This window comes from Colletotrichum jinshuiense, chromosome 7, assembly GCF_051148585.1.
Source record: "Colletotrichum jinshuiense chromosome 7, complete sequence".
NCBI classification, from domain to species: Eukaryota; Fungi; Ascomycota; class Sordariomycetes; order Glomerellales; family Glomerellaceae; genus Colletotrichum; species Colletotrichum jinshuiense.
Window position 1 is genome coordinate 913,792 of NC_139314.1, and position 23,033 is coordinate 936,824.

Genomic DNA, 23,033 nt, shown 5'->3' on the forward strand with positions numbered 1-23,033 from the left:
GCCATCCACCATCCCATAATTTTGTTCCTGACCACCAACCGGGGAGCCATATTGAACCTTGACAAGCAGGAAAAACCCTGCCTCAACTATTCCAAGGGATTCCTACAAAGCTTGATCCACGGACAATACTCCCCCACAATCGGCTCAAGAGCCCATCCTTAAACGCCAGGCTTCGCGATGCATATACCACAAGTGACCAGCCAGATCTATGAACAGGGTAGCAAGACGGTCAGGTCACTGCCGCTCGTCGTCTCACTCCCTTCAGACGCCAGTCCGTCCACATGTCTTGACGCCCCAGAGGCCTCTGCCAGCGCTCACTCCCAGCCACTCTCCTTGATCGTTGTTGGACAGGTGCGGCACCCACGCAAGGTTTCCAACCTCGTAGTCGCACTGCCAGCTGGCATACGGGCTTCGTGTGTTGTCTGGCTGACCGGCACCGTTGGCAGAAGGAGCGCCGCTGAGCGCGTGGTTGTTGTTGTAAACGTCCCAAAGCAGGACTTGGCAATCGTCGGCTCCAGAGGCCAGGACACCTCGTCTCGTCGGTGACCACTCGATAGAGTTGAGGGAGCCTCCGTGGCCGCGGAGTTCCAGAAGGGCCTGTCCCGGGTGCCTCACGTCAAGGATACGGATGACGTTGGAGTCTTGCGCAAAGGTAGCCAGCAAATGGGTATCGTGAGGTGAGGTTGCTAGTCTCAACAAGGGCGGAGGGTTGGACATGGTTTGTTGCGCGAGCGTGGGACTGATTCGTCCACCGTTGGCGTCTATCATCTCAAGTTAGTCACACAAAGAACGCCCGAGGGAGGCTTTTGGCAGGACATACCGCGATCATCCTTGCCGGTAGGCTCGTAAATGATTGTGCTGTGCTCAAGGCTTCGCAAGTCGAACATACGAACACTGCCGTCTTGTCCGCAGCTCACGAAGACGTCGACACTGTTGGCGCAGAACCGCACATCGTAGACCTCCTTGTCGTGGGCAATCAGTTGAGTCTTGGCCGTCAATGAGGGGATATCCCAGATCGTGCAGGTGGTGTCGATGCTGGACGTGATTATCAAGCTCGGAGAAACCGTATTCCAGTCCAGCGAGGTAAGCGGTGCTGTGTGATCGGGGGTCTTGGAGTTGGAAAGCAGCGCGAGGGGCGTCAATTTCGTAATGCCAGGGTCCCTGCCTTGTCGAGTAATGGTATTGTTCTGTGAGACAGGGTTCTCGGAGGGGAGCGACCACAGGCGAAGGTGGTCGCCGGATGTCGCAAGAAGGTCAGTTGATTGCTTCTGCGAAGAAGGCGGCTCCCAGAGCAGGCGCGTCACGGGATAAGAGTGTGTGGCTTCGGCGACTTTGGAAAACTCGAGGTTGAACTTGGGGGTTCCCGGCTGGTAGACATCGTTGGGTGTCGGCACCATTTGGGTATCGAGGATTTGAATCTGGGACCAGAGGTGTTAGTGCGATCCAGCGGCTACAGGGCAGCATTGGGTTCATACATAGTTGTGTCCGTCCTCTAGGTAGCTTCCAACAGCGAGCTTTCCAGCCCCATTTCCCTGAGGAGGCCACTTGCACCAGTCAAAGGCATAGAGAGCCCAAGGAGCGAGGTAGTTGCTGGTGCCAGGCTGAGCATTGGCAAGCTCGTAGGCGGCGCTGCCGGGCACGCCATCGGACATGCTCGAGTCGGCGCGAGGCCGGATATCGGCCAGGCCCAAGGGGGTGTTGGAGATGTTTCGCTGCGAGCCGGGGGCATTGTACTTCTGGTCTGGCGGGGATATGAACTGGGATCCTGATCCGCTGGGGGTGGTGGGGGTGTACGGCGCAAAGGTCGAGGCGCCCTCGTACCCGGCAGCTGGGGAGGAGCGGGAGTAGCTGTGGGACAAGCTCAAGCTGGGGGGCTTCGAAGACGACTGGTAATCTTGCGACTGCTGGGGCTGCATGGCGGACAGATTCGGCGCGGTGTTTGCGGTGATGGCAGGTGGACGACCGGCTCCGCCAGGTTGCAGAACGTTGGGCACCGACGAGTTGCTCTGGAACTGAGGGGCGTTCGGCGATGCCTGGTCCAGCTTGATATGGGGAGCGGCGGGGGCGGCTGAAGAGGACGAATACTCGCGGGGTGACAGCTGGCCGTGCTGAATCATGCCAGCGGGCATGTGCAATTCGTCGTGTTGGGAGCTATAGGTGCCGGTGCGTCGCGGGGTCCCGGCAGGGAATTGCGACGGCTGCTGTTGCTGCTGTTGCTGCTGATGTTGTTGTTGTTGCTGGTTCATGGCAGCGGCCGGGGAAGGGGACGAGGGGAACGAGGGGACGGAGGGGGGAAGGCCCGGCGGCCCTGATGTCTCAATCGCAGTGGAGTGGGCGGGCAGGTATGTCGTTTCTTGGTGCAGCTGCTGGCCATGGACCGAAAGCAGTGCGGCGGGGATGGAGGCACGCTGCTGCGAGTGCGACTGGGAGCGGGAGTGGGAGCGAGGGTTGGAGTACGAGTGGGAGTACGAGTGGGAGTGGGAGTGAGAATGGGAATGAGATTGGGACTGGGAATGGGAATGGGAATGAGGCTGGAGGGAGCGGGCGGAAGCGGAGTCGGTCGTGGCGGCCCTGTCGTCGCTGTTGTAGTAATCGTCGTCCCAGTGGAAGTTGGCGACGGGGGGTTCCTTGGGCACAGATGACCCAGTCGCGGTTGCGGCTCCTGGGGCAAATTGAAGAGTCGAGGTTGGAGAAGAAGAAGAAAGTCTGGAGTGACGAGGTTGATTGGGGTTGGGCAGCTGGAGGTCGTGGTGGCCGTGTTGGTGCTCGTGAAAGTACCCGGACTGGCGCTGATTCTGCTGCTCGTCCTGGTGGTGCGAGTACTGCGAGTACTGCGAGTGGGATGACACGGCCGACGAGGAAGACGCCGGATTGGGCAGCGGTGGGCGGGAGTTGGTGGCTGGAGCGGCGGCGGCGGCGGCGGCGGTAGCGTTGCTGCTGCCGTTGCTGTCGCTGTTGCTGTTGCTGTTGCCGGTGGCATTAGCATTAGCATTAGCACTGGCATTGACAGTGGCAGCAGTGACGGCAGCGGTGGCAGGGGCCCCAAAGGAGCCCAAGGCCTGTGCCGCCTGGTAGAGAGCCGAAGACGCGCTTAGCCGGTGCTGGTGATGCGGCCGCCATTGTTGCTGTTGCTGTTGCTGTGACTGTGGCTGTGGCTGTTCCTGGCCGACACTTTGCTGCGACGCTGAACGGCGATGGCCCAGAAAATGCATCGTTGCCCTGTCTACGCCGCGCGGGGGGGAGGACCAGTCGGAAGAAAGAAAGAAAAAGGATGGTAGGCAATATGGGTAGTGACAGACGGGCGAGGTGAAAGGGCGACGGCTATGTTGTCAACGCCAAAGTACGAGACATGAAGAGACTGGACACGGGCGAGTACGAGGACGAGGATGAAGAATGATGGATTCCGCGGAACTCGAAGGACCGGTACCGACGGGATGAGTGGGCAGACAGCGTCCTCCACAGCCCAGTTGGCAGATCCAGGCGCAACGGTATCCGAAGTCCAACGAGAACGGGGTGAAGAGGATCGTGGGGTGGTTGGCTCTTCCTGTCTTGTCGTCGTCACGACTGAGAAAAATCACTCTACGGTATCACTCTCTCTCTCTCTCTCCATCTCTCTGACTAATAAACGAGCAACCGAGTAGAAGGGGACTAGGACCTGGGGGACGGCGAGGACATGGGCGCGGGCATGTGGGCGTGGCATGAACGGGGACGCGGACGCGGACGGGGATGAGGGACATGGAGAGGGATGGATGGTCGTTGTTGCAAATCGTACGGGATGCCGCGCAAAGAATCGCACCAGCAAAATCCAGCAACAACACGACAAGACGTCTAGCTCCCTCGCTGGCTTACAACAAGCTGTCTAACCGTGAGACAAAACGTAGCAGCACCCCCCATCAGCACCCGACAAACGGCTCCCTTCCCTTCGAGCGCGTCCGGATGGATGCCCAGTGCTGGAGGTCTGAATGACTCGAGATACCATGCTGGGTCTGTCGCAAGGCAGGACAAGAAGACAAGACAAGGTGGGATTGGTGGTGTTGGAGCGGTGCCCAACAATACATGAGCACATGGGAGACAGGGAAAACGTCACCTCGAGGGGCCCATCCCCTCGCTGTCTGTACGTGTTTGCGCTTCTGGACCCGGCGGGTGCCGTCCGTTCGTGCGGGAAATAAAGACTGGAGACCTCGCCGCTGGCTTGCAAGCTAATTAAGAAAGAGACACAATAACTGGGCTCGCAGATGCCCCAGATATGGGTCCATCAATTAATATTCTACCAACGAGACGAGGCAAGGAAACGCGGGAAGGGAATTCCCTGAGTGTTTGGACTTGGCTTATAAGACAGGGTGTATGCAGTTATGCATATATGCAGTATAAGGGGCAGCTAGCATATATGCGTGCCGTGTAAAGCTGTTTTTCGGCTTGCAGCCTATCGATGCCAGCTCGGTGGGAACCCTCCACTGATAAGCTTTGTGGCAGCGTGGTGCTCGTGTGGGTGACCCGCCTGGTGACGTCTGTCTCTGGGCTGGAACACCAATTCCGGACCCCTACCAAGAGGTACCGCCCCGTGCCGGCTGTGGCACATGCTCCGGACTCGTGAGCTCTTGTTCCAGATGCTTGCTGCCTGTGCCATTCTTTCTTTACCTGCATTCGTACCTCTGCAGCAAAATTCCACCTGTCTCCCAGGGCACCCTGCCCCGTTTGATTTTGCCCGGCATTGCTACCGTATACTTCGTTTTCTTGACAATTATTTCCCAGCTCTGGGTTTGGTCGTAGTGTCGACGCGGTTCTCACCTCCTGTACCCTTGCCCTCGCCGTCTTGTCCACGCCGGTTTCTCACGGACTGCATCACCGATTCCTCAGCTGTCTGCCACATCAGCAGCACCAATGCGCCTTGATGGCACCCAACTCGCCTAGCTTCCTTGATCGACTTTCGTTGAGCCGGAACAAGTCGCCCATCTTGCCTCTACATTCCCCCCGCGCGAGACGAGCGGCGAACGACTACGATCTCGACGACCTGTCTCCGAGACCCGATGAGGCTTTGCTGCTGGCCTCGCCGCAAACGCCCACACGCATGTCGAAAATGCGCTCCCCTTCCCCCGAAGACCCGTGGGACGACGGCCCCCTAAGCCCGGAAGGCTCCGTCTCTAAACTGAAGCCAAAAGCCCTGTTTGCCGGTCCACCTCCGCCCATAGCTGCCTCCGTGTTGTTGCAGCCGTCCTCTTCGCAGGGCAGGCGCGGTTCGCGGGATACAGCAAGAGGGAGCAATAACTCGAGGGGCATGACGGCCAGCCGGGTGGCATTTGGAAGCATTCTGTTCGACCAGGGTTCGCGCGACTCTAGTACGTCTCGCGTCGACTCCGTTTGGCGGAATCTTCAACATCGGGAACGGGCTCTTCAGAAAGAGGTGCAACGCTTGCTCGATATGCAAGCTACGGGTCTTGTGTCTGGCAGCGAACCGCTCGACTCAAGCACGGGGGGGCCGGATACATGGAGCGATTCTGGCAGCAGCACGCCAACGGGAACCTTCTACTCTACGGCATCGTCCAAATCACGTATGATGGCATCAACTCTGGACCCGCCAGTGCGAGCGACCCCCCGCGGCGACATCATTCCGGTCCGACAACCCAAAGCATCCGGTCCGCAAGGCCTCCGTTCTGCGCGGAACGGGCTGCGACGCGCATTGGCCGCTCTAACCGACCTCAAGGCCGAAGAGAACGCCTACATCGAGTCGGCACTGTCGCAGCGGAAGAAGGCGCTTTCCCACCTGGACAAGCTAGATGCACGCAGGACCAGCATCTCTGCCGAACTGCGCAGCTTGGCGGACGACGAAGAGGAGCCACTGGCAAAGGAGCTCCAGGGTCTTGGTGAACAACACGACTCCTTAGGCCAAGAGATCCGCGAACTGGAGGAGAAGCTCGTCGGGATGAGGAACCGACAGCGGTGGATCGAACGCAAAATGGAAGATGTCCGTAATCGCCGAGAGGCTGGCTTGAGTGGCTATAGGGGTGCTTTGAAGGAGGTCGAGGGAGAGGTCACTTCCCTGCTACGTCGGCCGCCCATCGAGCCCTTGGATCTGGACGTGGTCGAGGCAGCGTCACATAGCAAGCCTGGCACTGCAAACGACACCCAGGATTCACTTGGAGGCACCGAGTTTTTCCGTATGATACCCACACGGCGCACCTTGACCATGGCAAAGGATTGGTGGGAGGGCGAGATGGATTTCTTGCAGAAGCGGAAAGCGCAGGTGGACATGGACCGCGATGCGCTCGACCAGGGCACGAAGTTGTGGGAGGAAACGGTCAAGCTTGTCACCGGCTTCGAGACGGACTTGCGCCAGTCTCTGGGCGGCGGTGCCGCGGCCAAGGGCAAACAGCCTCTGCGAGACCAGGAGGACGCCGTGGAGGCGCTGCTACCGAGGATGGGGAAGGTCATTTTGGAGCTCGAAGAGCACATGAAAACCGCGGAGCAGAACAGCTGGAACCTTTTGATCTGCTCTATCGGCGCCGAGCTCGAGGCTTTCCGGGAGGCCGAGAGTCTTCTCCGGGGGAGTCGTCCACAGCCTTACGCGGCCGCGGTGGAGGATGTCGACGAGCCCTGGCATAACGGTGACGATCAACGAGAGCCGACGGTGCAGGCGGACCTTGGCAGCAAAACTACGGCAGGGAGCCACCACGAGGAAAGTGATAACGAGGTCCCGCACGATTTGCTCGTGTCGCATCTCGAAGAGCATGACGACAGACACTCCAACGCCGAGTCTGAGCAGGCGTCATCGAGGCGGGACAGTGACAACGAGGTGCCACCGGAGTTCCTGGCGGAGCACAGCAGCGAGAGGGGCACAGACTGACTTGGGTACAAAGTTGGGGGTGCTGGTTTTCAGACCTCAGTTTAGGTTGGTCGGCCGGCATGACATGAATACCATGTCACAGAGCCACTGGGGAGTTGCAGGCGGGGCGGACCCTGAGGCGATTGACTGCATGGAATAAGGGTAGTTCTGTTCCCATCTTATTTTTATTTTTATTTTTTATTTTTGGTTGGATCATTGGATGATGGGACAGGATAGGATACCCCCCCACAGGCTTTAGTTAATGACGGCGTTTATCGGAACGTCCAAGGAGCAATTTGCGTCAAGTCCACAGTTTGTCTCCCCATGTGTATCCCGTCACAAGGCCAGGAACAGAGAGGAACTGCGCCTGTGGCGCACTGGATTGGTCGATAACCTCGGCTATATGTGCGTCTGGCGACGAGGACGGTCCCGAAAGTGGGGTCCAAGAGTCCCGTCCGGTGGTAAGGATACACGGGGTAAGCCTGTGCCAAAAAGGCTTTATAACAGAAAAAAGAGCTCGGCGACGAAGAGTCCGCCTCGTTCTCACTATCCCACAGAATCACAGTTTCTCCTGAAGCCCGAATTCGCCCATAACGCCCATGGAGGGGAAAGTTTTTTCGACCGAGAAAAACCAACAAATCGGCACACGAGGGCCAGCGCAGACCACCCATCACATGGCCGAATAGCACCACTCCTCGCCAAATCTTCCAAACAGTCGCCGAGCACTCTGTTCCAGCATTGTATTGCAGCGAGATGACCGATTCATCGTTTGAAGGGGGAAGGAGAGCTATTCCGTTCGTCGCGACAAGGAGAGTTCGAGGATGGGGGCTGTTGTTGCTGTTGTTGGTTGACATTCAAAGCCCGTCTATCGCGTGCGTTCGAACCAGCCGCTGGAGCCAGCGATCGCGACCGACTGATCCATCACCCACTCGCCAACGCCGAGGTACTTGTCGATCCACTTCGAAACGTCCTTGTTCTCGCCGGCAGCTCTGTCCGTCTTGAAACTAGGCCTGGCGATTCCCAGAATGGGCACGTGTTAGCCACACTGCGAGATGTCGGGACAGGGCGCGGTGTCTGCGTCTCGGAACGGTTATTCGTATCGGACGAGGAATAAAAACTCACGTCAGGCCGGTCGACCGCTTCATGCCGGCGAGGAAGGCGGAAACTGCAGCAAAACATTAGCGAGCCGGTCGACACACGGAGGTCGACGGGACCGGTGGGCAGGGGGAACCAACGGAGCACCGCATCAAATGCGTAATGAGTCAAACGTCCAATCTTCGACCACAGGCCCAGAGTCAGCAAGTTGAGGAGCTAGGAGGAGGTTAAGATGGCGCCAGCGAACTCGAAGCTAGGCAGCGAGCGAGCGTGCTCGAGGGCGGCTCGCCAACAGCCAGACGGGGGGGGAGGCTGGACCAACCATTTTCGGATCTGCAAAGAGGTTTGACGGGTTTGTTTCGTTTTGTTGGTTACTTTTACTGCTTCGTTTACCGGTGGTTCGTGTTGGCGCCCTGGGTTCTGGGGCTGCGATGGTGTTCGTCGAAGAGGCGGTATCGCATGAAAGTTTGGAGACAGGAGGGTGTTGTCATGGGACAAGGCTCGCCTGGAACACGGGATGTGGAAACTGGAGCACCTGAAGACCCGAACCCCACGGCTGCCAGGCTGGAAATGGTACTGGGAGGCTGGTGCAGGCAGCGAGCGCAGCGGTTCAAGTGGACTGTGCGCACCTGGCCGGCCTCAGGCTGCCGCCGGGCCGTCAGATGGTGGGTCGAGATAGGCCTCCTCGACAAGGGCGATAAGGTAAGGCAGGAAGGCAGGCAGGTAGGTACCACGACCTTGGTATCTCGCCCGGTGAGGCCGAAGTACCTCACCACCTCATCACCACCTTACCTGTCCTGGCCGCAAGCTATCTCCTTTGTTTTTTTTCCTTTTTTTTTCTCCATTCCTCTTTTTTTTCCTCTTCCTCCCCAGTACAACCATGCTCCATGCTGCTTGTCACGTGCGATTGTAATTAAGCTCCTGTGCCCCCAGTGGAGAACATTTGCTTAATCAACTACGAAGCTCCTTTTTCTGCATATCCTGTTTTGTATGGGATTTCCTTGGAACCCCTCATATCGCATCTCACCTTCTCCCCCCATCTCCCCCATCCCCGTCCCTCTTTGCGACCTGATAAGACGCTGGAGGGGGGTATAATGGTGGGGGGAGGGGGACGCGACTCGAAGCATGAGTTATCGGGACAGTTTGATTCGCGTCACCAACCCAACCCACTGGATTGGATTGACCTTGTGTGCGTGCGTGTATGTGTGTGGGAGTGGGAGTGGGTGTGCAAAGAAAGCGCTTTGCACCAGGAGGAGCCTTTTATTTTTATTTTTATTTTCTTTCCTGGGCTGGACTTTTCCTCCTCCGCGGTACAAAGTGGAAACGTCCGATGGTGCACCGGTGTCCAAGGACCTGTCCCCTTGCTAGCACTGAGGTCGGGCCGGAGCAGCCATTTCCCATTTGGCATTTTGATGAGCAAGCATGCCCAAGTGGGCCAGGGGACCTCTCCACCAGCACCACGCCTTTCCCTTTTTTTAGCGGGTGGAGGGGCGTGTTGGAGGGGCTTGGAGGGGTCGGGCTGGTGTTGCCGTTGGCAATGGCGAAGCTGTGTGTCAAAAGCGTGAGCCATGGTTTGTTGAGTGTTTGAGGCTTTAAACCGCCCAGCCCAAGGGAACCGGAGCTCCGTCGCAAAGTGGAAGCGGCGCGATTGCAGCAGAGGAGAGGGTGGATGGGCGGGAGATGGGGAAGTCGACGACGGGGGAAAAAAACGAAAATAAGGCCGAACTAAACAATGCCATTGATTGAAATCCCTCACCATCCCATCCCGCCTTTACATAGCTTGGACAGTTCGTTCCTCCGTCTTCTCTACCTCTCTCACTCCCACTCTCACTCTCTCGTCCTCTCCCGTCTCCCACTGTTATCGCGGGGTCTTCTTCATCTCCTTCTACTGCCTCGTCCAACGCGCTCAAGCATTGGAACAAGACAAGAATAGCTTATTCTTAGCTCGGCTCAGGTATGTGGATCGTCGAACCGTCTTATTGCGCTGCGTTGCGTTGCGTTGCTCTCCCCTTGTTATTTCTGCGACCGTTTCTGTCTTCTGTTTGGGCCTCTATCTCTCTCTACATCTCTCTTTCTCTCTCTACTCCGGTCTGGTCTGGTCTGGTCTGGTCTGGTCTGGTCTTGTACGGACTACCTTCCTTGCTCCTTGCCTCGCCTTGTCCCAGCGCTCCCTGGTTTGGCTGGGTCCGGCCTGACACGGCCTCACCTCACCTCATCTCATCTCATCCCACTTCACCTTTGCGCCGGCCAACCTCACCATGCCACGGGCCGTCTTGGTATTCCATTTGCGTGTACGTCCCCCCGTGTACGGGTGTCAAGCAAGATGGGTACATGACGTCCGTGCCGAAAGGTGGATGAGGTAAAAAGGGGACGAGGTGAGATGAGGCAGGAACATGCCTCAAATGGCAGGGTCCGGCGGTATCCGTACCAGGCCAGGAAGGGAGGTGTGGTGAGGTTGAGGTGAGGTGTGGGGGAAAAAAAGAAAAGAAAAAAAAGGTGCCGCAAGGTGAGGTGAGAGCAAGGGACGAGGGTGCTGTCAGAGGCACCTCATCTTGGTGGGGGCCCCTGTCGCCGTCGCCGTCGCCGCCGCCGCCGCCAGAAGCTGGGCCCCCCGTTTTGGCTGGTCGGTGCTGGTTGAATTGAGGGGCACCACCTTGACCTCCCCTCCACCCCAGCCAAAAATCAATCAGCAAGCCAAGCCAAGCCAACGAGGGGCAGCTGCGACCACCAAAAAAAGCACCGACACACCACCACCAGACGTGGACAGCTTCATCCGGCTCCCGATCGTTTGGCCCAGGAGCAAATTGTTTCTCTCCCTCTCGCCTCGTGTCTTGGTCTTTTGCCTCCTCGTCCTCTCCCACTCACCCTGTTCATCCCAGAGTAGAGCCACACCCTGTCACTCTGTCTGCATAAACCCGGCCTTTCCTGTAGGGTCTCACCCGTCAGCCTCTTGGATTGTTTTTTTTATTCATCCTTCCCACTTCTGCTCCTCCGATCTACCTACCTACCTTGCCTGTCTTTTTATCTGTCCCACCCCACTCTCAGCAGGATTTAACACATCGGCAGCAGACCCCTCCTCGTCTCGACCGGATCCCCAGCAGCAAAACCTTCCAGCTTCATCCTCCCCTCCGACGGCCAATTTTTTCCACCTCCCCCCAGCTCAACTCCAAAAACCACACTCACAATGGCTGCCACCGCCATGACCCACCTCGATATCGGAGGCAAGATCGCCTGGCTCTCCAGCCTCGACACCGCCTTCCAGCCCGAGAAGAACTACCGCCGTTCTTCCATCATCTGCACCATCGGCCCCAAGACCAACTCTGTTGAGGCCATCAACGCCCTGCGCAAGGCCGGTCTGAACGTCGTGCGCATGAACTTCTCTGTAAGTCTGTCTCCAATTGGGCCCAAGTCCCCCCCCCCCTCTCTCTCTCTTCCCGCTCCCTCTTCTCTCCTTCTCTACCTCTACCTCTCAAATTCCCGCAACCTGTTGCTGACCTTGACCCCGCAAATAGCACGGCAGCTACGAGTACCACCAGTCCGTCATCGACAATGCTCGCGCCGCCGAGAAGGCCCAGCCCGGCCGTCAGGTCGCCATTGCCCTCGACACCAAGGGCCCCGAGATCCGCACCGGAAACACCAAGAACGATGAGGATCTCCCCATCGCTGCCGGCAAGGTCTTGAACTTCACCACCGACGAGCAGTACGCCACTGCTTGTGACACCGACAACATGTACGTCATTTCCCTCAGTCCTCTCCCTTCCGTTACCTCTGGCGTCGCGCCGCTGACCACCCCCATCACAGGTACGTCGACTACAAGAACATTACCAAGGTCATTGAGCCCGGCCGCATCATCTACGTTGACGACGGTGTTCTGGCCTTCGACGTCATCAAGGTCAAGGACGACAAGACCGTCGAGGTCCGCGCCCGCAACAACGGCTTCATCTCCTCCAAGAAGGGTGTCAACCTGCCCAACACCGATGTTGACCTTCCCGCTCTCTCCGAGAAGGACAAGAACGATCTCAGATTCGGTGTCAAGAACAACGTCGACATGGTCTTTGCCTCATTTATCCGCCGCGGCCAGGACATCAAGGACATCCGCGATGTTCTCGGCCCCGAGGGCAAGCACATCCAGATCATTGCCAAGATCGAGAACCGTCAAGGTCTCAACAACTTCGAGGAGATCCTCCAGGAGACCGACGGTGTCATGGTTGCCCGTGGCGATCTCGGAATCGAGATTCCCGCCGCCGAGGTCTTCGCCGCCCAGAAGAAGATGATCGCCCTCTGCAACAGAGCCGGCAAGCCCGTCATCTGCGCCACCCAGATGCTCGAGTCCATGATCAAGAACCCCCGCCCCACCCGTGCCGAGATCAGCGACGTCGGTAACGCCATCACCGATGGTGCCGACTGCGTCATGTTGTCTGGCGAGACCGCCAAGGGCAGCTACCCCAACGAGGCCGTTTCCGAGATGCACGAGGCCTGCCTCAAGGCCGAGAACACCATTGCCTACGTTTCGCACTTCGAGGAGATGTGCACCCTCGTCAAGCGCCCCGTCAGCGTCGTCGAGTCGTGCGCCATGGCTGCCGTCAGAGCTTCCCTCGATCTCAACGCCGGTGGTATCATCGTCCTCTCCACTTCCGGAGAGTCGGCCCGCCTCCTCTCCAAGTACCGCCCCGTCTGCCCCATCTTCATGGTCACAAGAAACGCCCCGGCATCCCGCTACGCCCACTTGTACCGCGGTGTCTACCCCTTCCTGTTCCCCGAGGCCAAGCCCGACTTCAGCAAGGTCAACTGGCAGGAGGATGTCGATCGCCGCATCAAGCGCGGTGTCGAGCATGCTCTGGAGCTCAACGTCGTCAGCAAGGGAGACACCCTTGTCGTCGTCCAGGGCTGGAAGGGTGGCATGGGTAACACCAACACCCTGCGTATTGTCAAGGCTGACCCCGAGCACCTTGGCATTGGAACTTTGTAATTGAGTTGTGGGAGAAGTGGGAGTGAGAAAAAAATGGTCGCCAGCGTGTGGGAAAAACCACAGTACCTAGTTAAACCGTGATAGACGATGATGGGCCCTATTGCCCAGGACACGAGTATGATTTGCACACATGAATAAAGTTGATATCACCTTGCCAATGACTTGATCTCAGCAATAAAACGTGATGATTTCGTCTGAAGCTGGGATGGCAAGCTGGACAATCAGTTGAGTGGGTTCGGACGACGGAATGAACTGCGGCAGGGAACAGTGCGTTTGAAAAGTGGCAAAGAAGCTCGTGCTCAGGGTCCAGGACGAGACGTGAAGTTGCATCCCTCAAACATTGTCGAACATACCAAACGCGGGAGTTTTATGGTTGTGTCGAGGGGCGTTCGTTCTACGCCGAGGTTCGTTGTACTGGGATGTTCTGAAAAATCGACACGGGAGACTGTCCGCCAGCCGTCATCCTCTCTCGACTCCCCTGAGTTTCTTTACAGTTAGGGGGATAGAAGAAGCCGAGAAAGGAAGCAGGCATCCTTGTCTCACTCCCGCCTCTCTTCCTCCATCTACCCCATTCAAGTGGCCATCTATCTCTGCTGGAGAACAAGATCAAGGCAATCGCAGAAGAGGAGGTGTCAACGGAGCTATGAAATCTAGCGACAGTTGAGAAAAGGCCATTGGCATAGCCAGAAGATGTTTGTTCCCAGACTTATCATCGCTGGTGTTGTATTAAATTTTATAAATCTTAAAATCACATGGTTACAGAAACCGTCTTACACGCGACATGGCCCGTCCGCCTCGTTGGTATCCTAAACTCAATGCTAATAATACGCAAACGATCCTTCTTCATTTGATGTTTTGCGTACCCGTTGTGTCCCGCTGTGTGTATGTCTTTTCTCCACCGTACTCTCTCGCATGTATTCCTTCATGTATATATGCCTTATGTCTTACAAGTCCTTCAGCTCAAAGCGCTTGCGCAAATACTCGCCATATTTGAGAATCAAAAACGGCACGGGCAACATCCCGGCCGCGATGAAGCCGAGGACGCTGCTTCCCCACCCGACGCCCAGGTTCTGGTTCATCTTCAAGCCAGCCAGAGGCAAGACGGCGCCGGCCAGGGAGCGAACAACGGCATTGGCGGCGAGGGCACTGGCAGCGTAGATGGTGAAGGCATCCACGAGGTACATCTGCAGCGCCATGAAGATGATGAGGTTGCCGATGCCGATGACGGCCGTCCCCAGGATCGGGACAATCCAGTGGATGTGATACTCGGCAGTCCACCCGTAGATGAACAAGCCAGCTGGCAGGAGGACGGCGCCGACGGGGAGGGAGACGAGACGGTACTCGGGCTTCATGCCTTCGCGGGTCGTACCGGCGGCGTCGGCTGCCGCATCGGCCTCTGCGGCCTTCTTCTTCACGTACTTGTCCGACGTTATACTGAAAAACACGACGCCTATCATGGAGCCCACTCCCAATCCCATGAAAGCCAGACCCGCTGTGCCGGCCGTGAAGCCGTAGCTCAGCATAAACACCGACGTGATGGACGTGAACAATAGGTACAAGTAACCGTAGGCTACCGCGATATAGAGGCCACTGCGAGGGAATGGTCAGTAGAGCCGGGGGTCCCCAGGAGGGTAGACTGGGCTTTTTCTTCATTTTTTATTTTCTTCCATCCTCAGGGGTTGTGAGGAAGGAGGGAGATCGGAAATACGCACAAGATCTGGGTGATGGGAGAGAAGGCCAGCATCTTGAAAGGACGCACAATGCCGCGCTTGAAGTAGTCGGTGGAAGAGAGCCCAATGTCGAGCTTGGAACGCAGCAGGTCGTTGCCCGTCTCCTTGCGGAGGCGCTTGACCTTGCGGTCCAGAAGGACGGGCGCGTACGTCTCCCGCAGGAAAATGACCATGACGATGCTGAAGACTCCGCTGATGATGACGATGAGCCAAAACACCCACCTCCAGCCGGCGGACTCGGACAAGAAGCCGCCGGCGACGGGGCCGACGATGGGCCCCAGCAGGGGACCGATGCTGAAGGCGGCTATCGCCGCCCCCCTCTTCTCCTGCACGATCATGTCCGCAATACTACCGGCTCCGTTGCTCAAGGGCGCGGAGCCGAAAATGCCGGCGAAGACGCGGAACACGATGAGCGCGTTGAGGGTCGGGGCTAGGGCGGCGCCGACATTGAAGCAGATGAAGAAGACATTGCAGACGTGGTAGACGATGGTGCGGCCGTAGATCTCGCTCAGGGGTGCGCAGAAAAGAGGCCCGGCTGCGAAGCCGAGGACGTAGACTGCCAATCGCCGTCAGTAACATTCGTGGCAGGCACTAGATATCTGAAGCAGACAGCAGGAGAGAGAGGGACGCGTACCTGAGACGACAAACGCAGCCAGATAGGGACTGTTGTTGTGAAACTCCTTCATGAGCTCCGGCACACCTGGAGCGAAAATGGACGACGCCAGGGGTGTGACGAAGGTCATGGCGCTGATCAAGGCACAGTTCAAGACCTTGAGCCAGGTCGGCCAGTTGTACGGGTTCGCGGGGTCGTCCGGGCCGTCCCACCAGACGATGTTCTCGTCATCGGAACTCTCGCCGCCATCGCCGTCCTTGTCCTGCAGGCCCCCCTTCTCCAAATCGGCCTGTTGGGATGTGGTCTTGCGGGCTAGTGAGTTTGTTCTTTGACGGGCGATGGAACGTCTCCGCTGCTCCTCGCCGCGCTCGTCCAGCACGTACCCCAGGCTGGATGGTATGTCGGCGTCATGACCCTCTGCAATGGCCTCGGCCGTCTTCTCTTCCCTGGTGGGCTCTTTTTGGAGTACGTGATGTGTCTTGGCCCCCTCCTCGTCGTCGAAGTCGGCAACGTTTGTTGCGGCGTGGTTTGCCGGGCGCTCCTCGAGGGATTGTCCCGTTTCTTTGGCTGTCGGACTGACCGCCATTGACGTAGTTTGAAGTGTCTGTCTACATTGTTAGCATATCTTTGTGGCTTACGTTGTGTTTTGTGTTAAGCCACGGCGTGAAGTTGTGTAAGTGGGCGTCGTGTCGCGACAGGAGTAGCAACAATGCTTGGCACTAAAGTACACCATCTGGCAGACGTCTCAGGCTTGGCAACTAGCGATCGAGGGCGGAAGGCGGCAATCACCAGGCGGGCTCGAACGAGCAAGGGGACTGACAAATGCTACTAGACTCACTTACATTTGGAACGTTTCTGGACAGGCCGGGCGAGAGCCACCACAACTGCAGGAACCCTTGGTATGCAGATAGCAGCAATAGAACCGAACCGGATCTCGGGTAAGGAAAACCAGACAGTAATGGGAGTTGAAGCAAGTGTTACTCTGCGACGGAAATAACAAGGGTAATAAGGACAAGCCAGACTTCAGACCATGCGCCCTTGGAATCGAATGATATGCACAAACCGTAACAGAGTAACGCACAAGGCCGGTTCTAAAAATGCCGATCAGGAGACGATACAGAAAGAGGAAGGGCGGACTACACGGGACCAGGGGAGGAGACAAAGAAGCTAGCAGCCATGGATCCTTTCCCTTCTTCTTATGTCCGGTGCTTCGTGAACCAGGGACCTTGCGGCAATCATGTTGGTCGGTTTAAAAGGCTAGCCGTTGCGATGGGGATCAACTCAAATAAGGATGTCACCCCACGCTACCACACCACCCAGCATTTCCAGCAATGGAAGAAGGGCGGGTGGAAGACGAAGCCGGGTCTAACCCTCAAATCCGACCCGAACCCCGTCCATGCTTGGGGTTGGGGGCAGAGGCTGACAGCCAACTTGGAGCATGGAACTTATGTATGCTGCCGCCCTGCGCGGGACCCGTACCGCAACAAGCGAGGTGTACCAACGGCCAATGACTGCATCAGCTGTGCGTATGTCGCTGCCGGCGTCGGAGCGAATCACCCGAACCACCGCTGCGGCGGCAGTCTATTGACTTGAGCGCGGCGCCGATATCCCTGGCTGGATCTCTGGTTCTGGCCAACCCAGTCTGCAATGCAACGTGAAAACGATCCTTCCTGGCACCGAATGAAACCATGCCTGGTCGCCCAAAAGGCGTTGCTATCTCCGAGTCATTTCGGCAAACCCGTTGAGCAGGCGGCCTTTTCTCAGCCGCCCAGGATCGCACACCCCTGCCCCAACCAACAAATGAATGCCCTCGCACGAAAACGGCACAGCAGACTCGACAAATTGTTTCTCCCAACTGCCCCGCAATCAGGCGCATGCATTTTCATGGTAGGACTGGCCGCGAATCGGGCGAACGGCCGTTCCGCCCTTTGCATGGCCTGGGTCGCGGTGGGAATGGCACCATCTCCGGAGGATGCGCGGAGCTGGTGGTCCACTCGGGGCCGAACGGGCGGGTCTCAAGACGGACCTCGGCCGGAGCATCCAATATCCGCAGAGCAGTGTAATTGCCTGCCTATCGAATTGGAACCTTTTGGTCCATGGATCTTCCATCATGGTAGATATGTGCATGAATATCCCCTCTGAGAATGGCCAACGGTGGAAAGCGCTTGCTTCCAGTTTGTACACCTTGGTTCTTGCCTTCCCATCGATCTGGGTACTGCCTTTTCACACAGGGGAAAAATCCAAACTAAGGCGTATAGACCGATGTAGACGAAAGCTTAAGAAAACAGGATCAGATGAATTTCTGATGATGGGAGAATGAAGTGAGGATGAACAAGGTGAGAGAGGGGGACGAGTTGAGTATTCAGCTCCTAGAGATGGAATACCCAAGCGACCATAGACAGCACCTACAACATTGACCGCAGTAAACAAATATTTTTTTACAATGCCACTCAAAAAATTTCACCCGCTCTTTCCTTTATAATAATTGTGTGAAGTTTGCTTGAATCGACAGCGCAAAGTGGAAGGCTCCCCTCCCCTCCCAAAGAAGAAAAACAACAAGAAAACCAACCCTGTGTCATCGCAACCACATCGCCCGACAAGAGTGAGTCCTCTGTCTTTCTTTTAGATGACGGCTACCATCATCTCCAAGTTTCCAGGAATTGCTCGCACATTGGGGCGCGTCTGATGCTAACTCGACTGCAGTGACGAAACTGGCGCTGACAAGAAACATCTCGTCGCCTCTCCCTCATCCTTTCCCAGCCGCGTTGCCCCCAAAGGCTGCCAGAACGTTGATGGAGAAGCCCAAGTCAGGGTGGCCAGACGCTTCACCACGCAAAAACCTCCCACCCTGGGATCGCTCGGTTGATGTCATCTATCATAGATACCGCCGTGGTCAAACGTTGCCTGACAAGACCGTGGACTTCGATAACTCTGTCGCTATGTTTTTCGCCGACTGTGGTCGAACGCAAGAGCCACACCCGTCGTCGCCATATCTCAGACTGCCCGCAGCTACACGCTTCAAGATATGCCAAGCTCTCATTGCTGACCACCACACCGACATGCCTATTGCCCTCACTGGCTGCCAGCATACAAGAGAAGTCTGGAGGTGTGAGGAGTTCACTTTACTCGCTAGCGCTCTGGAGCCCCTGCAGTCTTACCTTTACACATCATTTGCTCTGCGAGCCGATGTCATGGTAACTTTCCTCATGACGGAGCGCTTTCATGTCACCTTCTCTCCCTTTGTTGGTTCGTCCTTGGACCCGCTGGCGACCCGCTGGTACAACAGATACGGCCACTTTATGCAAGGAATCGTTGTCGAACTCGACATGACACGATTCGGATTTGGTCCTGGAAAGCAGGCTTACAAACTGCGCGCGGGAACCGTCAATCTCGACAGGCTTATTAGCATGTTTGTAGAAACGCAGTTGAGGCGAAAAGGCCGCTCGTCGCTCAAGAGCCTAGTACTCCTGTGCAGGAGATTTTACGGCCAACGTCCATCGCCCACTGTTGTGGATCCGGATTTGGGCGGCGAAGCTGAGCCTACAAAGTCAGAGAAGGCGATTGTAGTATATGGGGCGGTTGACAGCATTCCTTACTGCCCAGATGACTTCCTGAGGGTATGCGAACCGTTCGTACTACTGGAGGGCTTGATTGATTCGATGCGCCTCTGCGGCTTCAACAACGGCTACACCCACTCGCTATTACGCCGCATCTTCCCCATACCCAAAGACAGGGACATCCTCAAGCACCACTCATATCGAGTCGCCCCATCATCTGTCTGGCCGCGGATCCCGGGCCAATCATCTTGGATCGACACAGGCCACGGGAGAATCAAGCTAGACGACCACTCTCGGGAATACCTGCACGGGCTCTACTTCCCTGAGGGTGCGATTGTTCTATCGCGACCTTTTGCGGATCCATGGACGGGACTTGTGTCGATTTCTCCATCGTCTCTCTACAAGGGGGGAGCATCGGAGGACAGCAACAAGCATGAGTGTTCAGACAGTCGAACGAAGGTGGTCGGAGAGATCAACGAGATGGGGGCTTGCGACATGGAGAGTCTCGAGCAAAGAGTGCAGGGGATAGTGCACAAGATTCGTCGGAGTATGTCGAAGCGAGAGACAAACGCTCATGTCAAAACATCGGATTGGGCATCGCTGACGACGCCTCGGAATTCCGATGGCAGTTGGTCGCAGGATCAATCAAGTTCCAGAGCAACGATTTGAGAGAAGCTATGATCATTGCGACCAGCTCAGTATGGGAGCTAGCCGAAGGAACAAGGAAGAAGTTGAGATACATATTTGGGGTTGAGCAGAGGTTGGATGAAGTTGAGATCTGCGGTGTGATTGACACCGAGAATCAGGGACGGGCTGCGACTAGGTCTCACCTTGTCTCACCGGGAGGGTCTACCGGGTTTTCATTGGTAATTGTTGGTATACCTACCTCGGTGAGGGCAAGGTGAAGTAACTTAACCAGTGACGTACCGTGTGGAGACACAGTGTATTGACGTCAACGTACTTTACGAGAAAAAAAAGAAACCCCGCGATGTGTGTTAGATCTTATCAGGCTGTGCCCCACCATGAATTCTGAAAGGTTCACTTTACCAACCCACGCCCAAACGCCCAAACGGCCAGTCCACAATAGAACCGCGTCGCAAAGTACTATTGGTTTTTGAATCCTTGATCTCTAGAATCACTCACGATGTCGGCACCGGTTCCCACCAACTTTGACGCCCAGGAGGCGGACAACCTCGAGGATGTGAGTCCCCTCCCCATTTTGCCCCTCTTCGGGTCGCAAATGCAATGCGCTGACCAACTTTCCATCTTGGTTGTAGATCGAGAAGCAGTTCGCCGTCAAGGGTGTGTATACACTTAATCGTTCTCGATTGAAAATCGTAGCGACCGGAAGCTAACCAGGACACCTTTCCGCAGTGGTCCAGCACATGGAGACCTACTGGAACATTTTGGAGAAGGTCAAGGGCTCCTCGCTGCGCCTGACCAAGATCGACGACGAGATCTACGAGCACCTCCTGGCCGACTTCCCCGAATTCGATGCCGCTGCCACCATTAACGAGGATGAGATGAAGAGCAAGGACGGCAAGGAGCGTTGGCGCAAGTTCATGATGGCCTACGAGAAGAAGGTTGACGACTACAACTTCGGCACCATGGTCCGAGCCAACCCCAAGTTCGAGTACGGCCAGAACGAGGTCATTTTTGGTGAGTTATCTCGGCAGACGAATATCCCTAGCTCGTCGGGCAATGTCAGTTAACCCTATTCCCCAGTGCCTCGCATGCAGTTCTATGCCGTCGAGATTGCACGAAACCGCAAGGGTCTGAACGACTGGATTTACGAGAAGGCGCAAGCGGGAAAGGCATCTAGCTAAGGGCGTCCAATACCTACGTTTCGGTCATGCAATGGCTGCAAGCACCCCGGCTTCCTGTACCACCTGTACCGTCTGCACCCTGTAACTCTCGGCCAGGAAGTGCTTCACCCCGGGCCGATCAATATTGAGCAACGCCGTCGCCCCATCACCAAGCGAACGGAACGGCTCGCAGTCTCGGTTACGGAGTTCACAAGAATGGGCGTTGGAGCTAGGTCAGTCTGTTGACTGTATGGCACGATCCTATAACCAGGACAAGCTCGTATCACTCTGGGCCCCCCACCAGATGTAGCATATGACGGGTATTAGGTTTTCCAGGCTTTGTTTGACAGTTTTATGAAATTGCTTCGGCTGAGCACCGTATCAAGCGATAGTCAACTCAACAAATCTGCACCACACATTTGATCTACCGCGAAATCATGGGCGTATGTAATGAGCATTGTATCTTTCGTATTACGGGCCTCTCCATCTGCAAGTCTCCCTTGGAAAGTCTCAAGGGTTTCTTGCTCTGAATTACTTTTTGAAACCCCCCTTTCCTTCAAATTTACACCGCGCGGCCGTCTTTTACTACAATATGTCCTGCCGGGCCCGTGGCCACTCGTTACAGTTTCAGTATTCATCCCGGAGTGCAAGGACGGCAAAGTGGACTCCAGTAGGGTCAGATTTGTCACAGGGGCTGTTCTGAGTCTATATGCTGTCACGGAACTGCCCAACACAATGTTCCAGAAGAACGTGCTATTAAACACTGTGATTTCTTTGCTGAACCATCGTAACGTTCTTCCGAAATAACCCCTTGTCTAGTGCTTCGAGTAGCTGGCCATCAATAAGAGTTTTACTCAGAAGGGACTCGTAAAAAGGTTACCAAAATGCTATTCAAGGTGTTGTCCCCTGAGCCGTTGCTCTATAGTCCTCAACCGCATTTCACCGACAGAAAATAAAACCGGGAGTCTTCTCAGCATGGTTTGCGTTGGATTAAAAGGGGTTTTTAAACCCCCAACCGGAGTACTTATCTCAGAGGCCATGCAACTTCGGGTTGTCTGGTCGCTTTCATTCTTCACTTGTACTTCATCCACACTTAACTGGGACCATATGCACCTGCTGACTTTCCTATAGCCCTTCCGTAAAGGGATCTCTCATCATTTGCATGAGAGGCCCGCAGACGTACCCTTGTTATAATCAACCATTGCGAGAAGGGGTTTGGAATGCGCTCGAGGCCCGTCATAGTCACGCAGAGGGTGGTGAGGATGGGCGCTGCCTCCCCTCCCCCTTCGTTCCGTTTTGGTTTTGTTACCAAGACAGTGGCCTAATCGCGAACCATTAAAGAAGAGAGCCAATACCTAGCAATCCGCACAACAGGATTGCGAAGAGTTCTACCCGGCCTGGACCAAGCTATCATATCTTGTATCACTACAGTCTTCTACATCGTAGCTGATGCATGCCTTGTTTAAACCGACCGCGGTCACAGGCGATTGTATTTGCTTGAAATTCTTGGTAGTATATTGTGTCTACGCGAAAATAACAAATTGAAGTCCATAGCCGGCGAGAGTTCACGGTGATATTAAACGAGCCTGAGGGTCGTCGGCAACATTGTTGAAGCTTGCATTCAATCCCGAATGCCTAAGAGCCAATACTGAATGCTTGAAACATTTTTGAAGAAGCCCAAAGCTCGGATACGAACGAAGAATATAACGGGTGATGGCGACCGCTGGCCTTAGGACATAAGCTCTTTATTGATAACATGTTCTTTATTGTTTATTATGTTCTTAACGCTGTACTAGTTATGCAAATTATGAGAGACCAGCACTCCTCAGCTTCTCGGTTTTCCTTCAAGAAGCATTTACTCGGAAAACAAAACAGGGAAGCTTTTACATGGAGAGACGGAAGAGAGACAATACAGAAATTGGTGACAGGGCAGGAGCAGGCACCAATCATAAAAGGGGGAGCAACGAGGACTTTGTCGTGACTGAGCCTCGTTATAGCCCTCGGGATTTTCCTTTTGATACCAGCTTACCGGCGGCTAAATCGGAACACTGGCAATCTTGATAACCACTCTTTGTCATGGTGGAAGTTTGATCTCACTTCGCCTAAACAGATCATGGTGGGACTTGTCTTGGGGCCACTGCCTGAGCTTGATGATATTGGGTCGACGGTCCTATTGGAATATCCAGCTTGAGCTTGAGATAATACACTTGCCGTAAAGAACCACCACGCAAATGCCGGAACAGGTGGGAAGTATCCCCCCGCCGTCTACATATCATCTATGCTTGACTGAGTACACACAAGAAATCCGGAAGAAAAAAAGAAAAAGAAAAAAAACTAAGAGATAAACATCCGTAATGGAAATCTTGCGATACAACGGGGGTTTCAGTGAATACAGAGCCAATTAATATTGTCTGAATAAGAATGATTCAAGTTTATTCGTGTAC

The 23,033-nt window shown here is 55.7% G+C and overlaps 7 protein-coding genes across 7 annotated transcripts; 4 read left to right on the forward strand and 3 right to left on the reverse strand.

The window, feature by feature from the left end:
- Window positions 1–261: 261 nt before the first annotated feature.
- Window positions 262–3,212, reverse strand: EsH8_VII_000223 (WD40-repeat-containing domain protein; the record flags this gene model as incomplete). The annotated part of the gene is made up of 3 exons (XM_083270356.1): window positions 262–761; window positions 821–1,418; window positions 1,476–3,212. 3 exons carry the CDS (start codon window positions 3,210–3,212, stop codon window positions 262–264), a joined length of 2,835 nt encoding a protein of 944 aa, XP_083127913.1.
- A 1,679-nt stretch (window positions 3,213–4,891) lies between these two features.
- Window positions 4,892–6,841, forward strand: EsH8_VII_000224 (uncharacterized protein; the record flags this gene model as incomplete). Its single annotated transcript, XM_083270357.1, has 1 exon — window positions 4,892–6,841. The coding sequence occupies one exon, from the start codon at window positions 4,892–4,894 to the stop codon at window positions 6,839–6,841; it is 1,950 nt and encodes a 649-aa protein (XP_083127914.1).
- An 844-nt stretch (window positions 6,842–7,685) lies between these two features.
- EsH8_VII_000225 (mitofissin) lies at window positions 7,686–7,965 on the reverse strand (the record flags this gene model as incomplete). The annotated part of the gene is made up of 2 exons (XM_083270358.1): window positions 7,686–7,824; window positions 7,943–7,965. 2 exons carry the CDS (start codon window positions 7,963–7,965, stop codon window positions 7,686–7,688), a joined length of 162 nt encoding a protein of 53 aa, XP_083127915.1.
- Window positions 7,966–11,099: 3,134 nt separating this feature from the next.
- On the forward strand, window positions 11,100–12,884 carry EsH8_VII_000226 (pyruvate kinase CDC19; the record flags this gene model as incomplete). The annotated part of the gene is made up of 3 exons (XM_083270359.1): window positions 11,100–11,297; window positions 11,428–11,645; window positions 11,717–12,884. 3 exons carry the CDS (start codon window positions 11,100–11,102, stop codon window positions 12,882–12,884), a joined length of 1,584 nt encoding a protein of 527 aa, XP_083127916.1.
- A 944-nt stretch (window positions 12,885–13,828) lies between these two features.
- On the reverse strand, window positions 13,829–15,813 carry EsH8_VII_000227 (major facilitator superfamily domain-containing protein; the record flags this gene model as incomplete). The annotated part of the gene is made up of 3 exons (XM_083270360.1): window positions 13,829–14,474; window positions 14,597–15,170; window positions 15,249–15,813. 3 exons carry the CDS (start codon window positions 15,811–15,813, stop codon window positions 13,829–13,831), a joined length of 1,785 nt encoding a protein of 594 aa, XP_083127917.1.
- A 2,353-nt stretch (window positions 15,814–18,166) lies between these two features.
- On the forward strand, window positions 18,167–19,453 carry EsH8_VII_000228 (uncharacterized protein; the record flags this gene model as incomplete). The annotated part of the gene is made up of 1 exon (XM_083270361.1): window positions 18,167–19,453. One exon carries the CDS (start codon window positions 18,167–18,169, stop codon window positions 19,451–19,453), a length of 1,287 nt encoding a protein of 428 aa, XP_083127918.1.
- A 475-nt stretch (window positions 19,454–19,928) lies between these two features.
- Window positions 19,929–20,610, forward strand: EsH8_VII_000229 (polysaccharide biosynthesis-domain-containing protein; the record flags this gene model as incomplete). The annotated part of the gene is made up of 4 exons (XM_083270362.1): window positions 19,929–19,985; window positions 20,062–20,086; window positions 20,159–20,443; window positions 20,510–20,610. 4 exons carry the CDS (start codon window positions 19,929–19,931, stop codon window positions 20,608–20,610), a joined length of 468 nt encoding a protein of 155 aa, XP_083127919.1.
- Window positions 20,611–23,033: the final 2,423 nt, after the last annotated feature.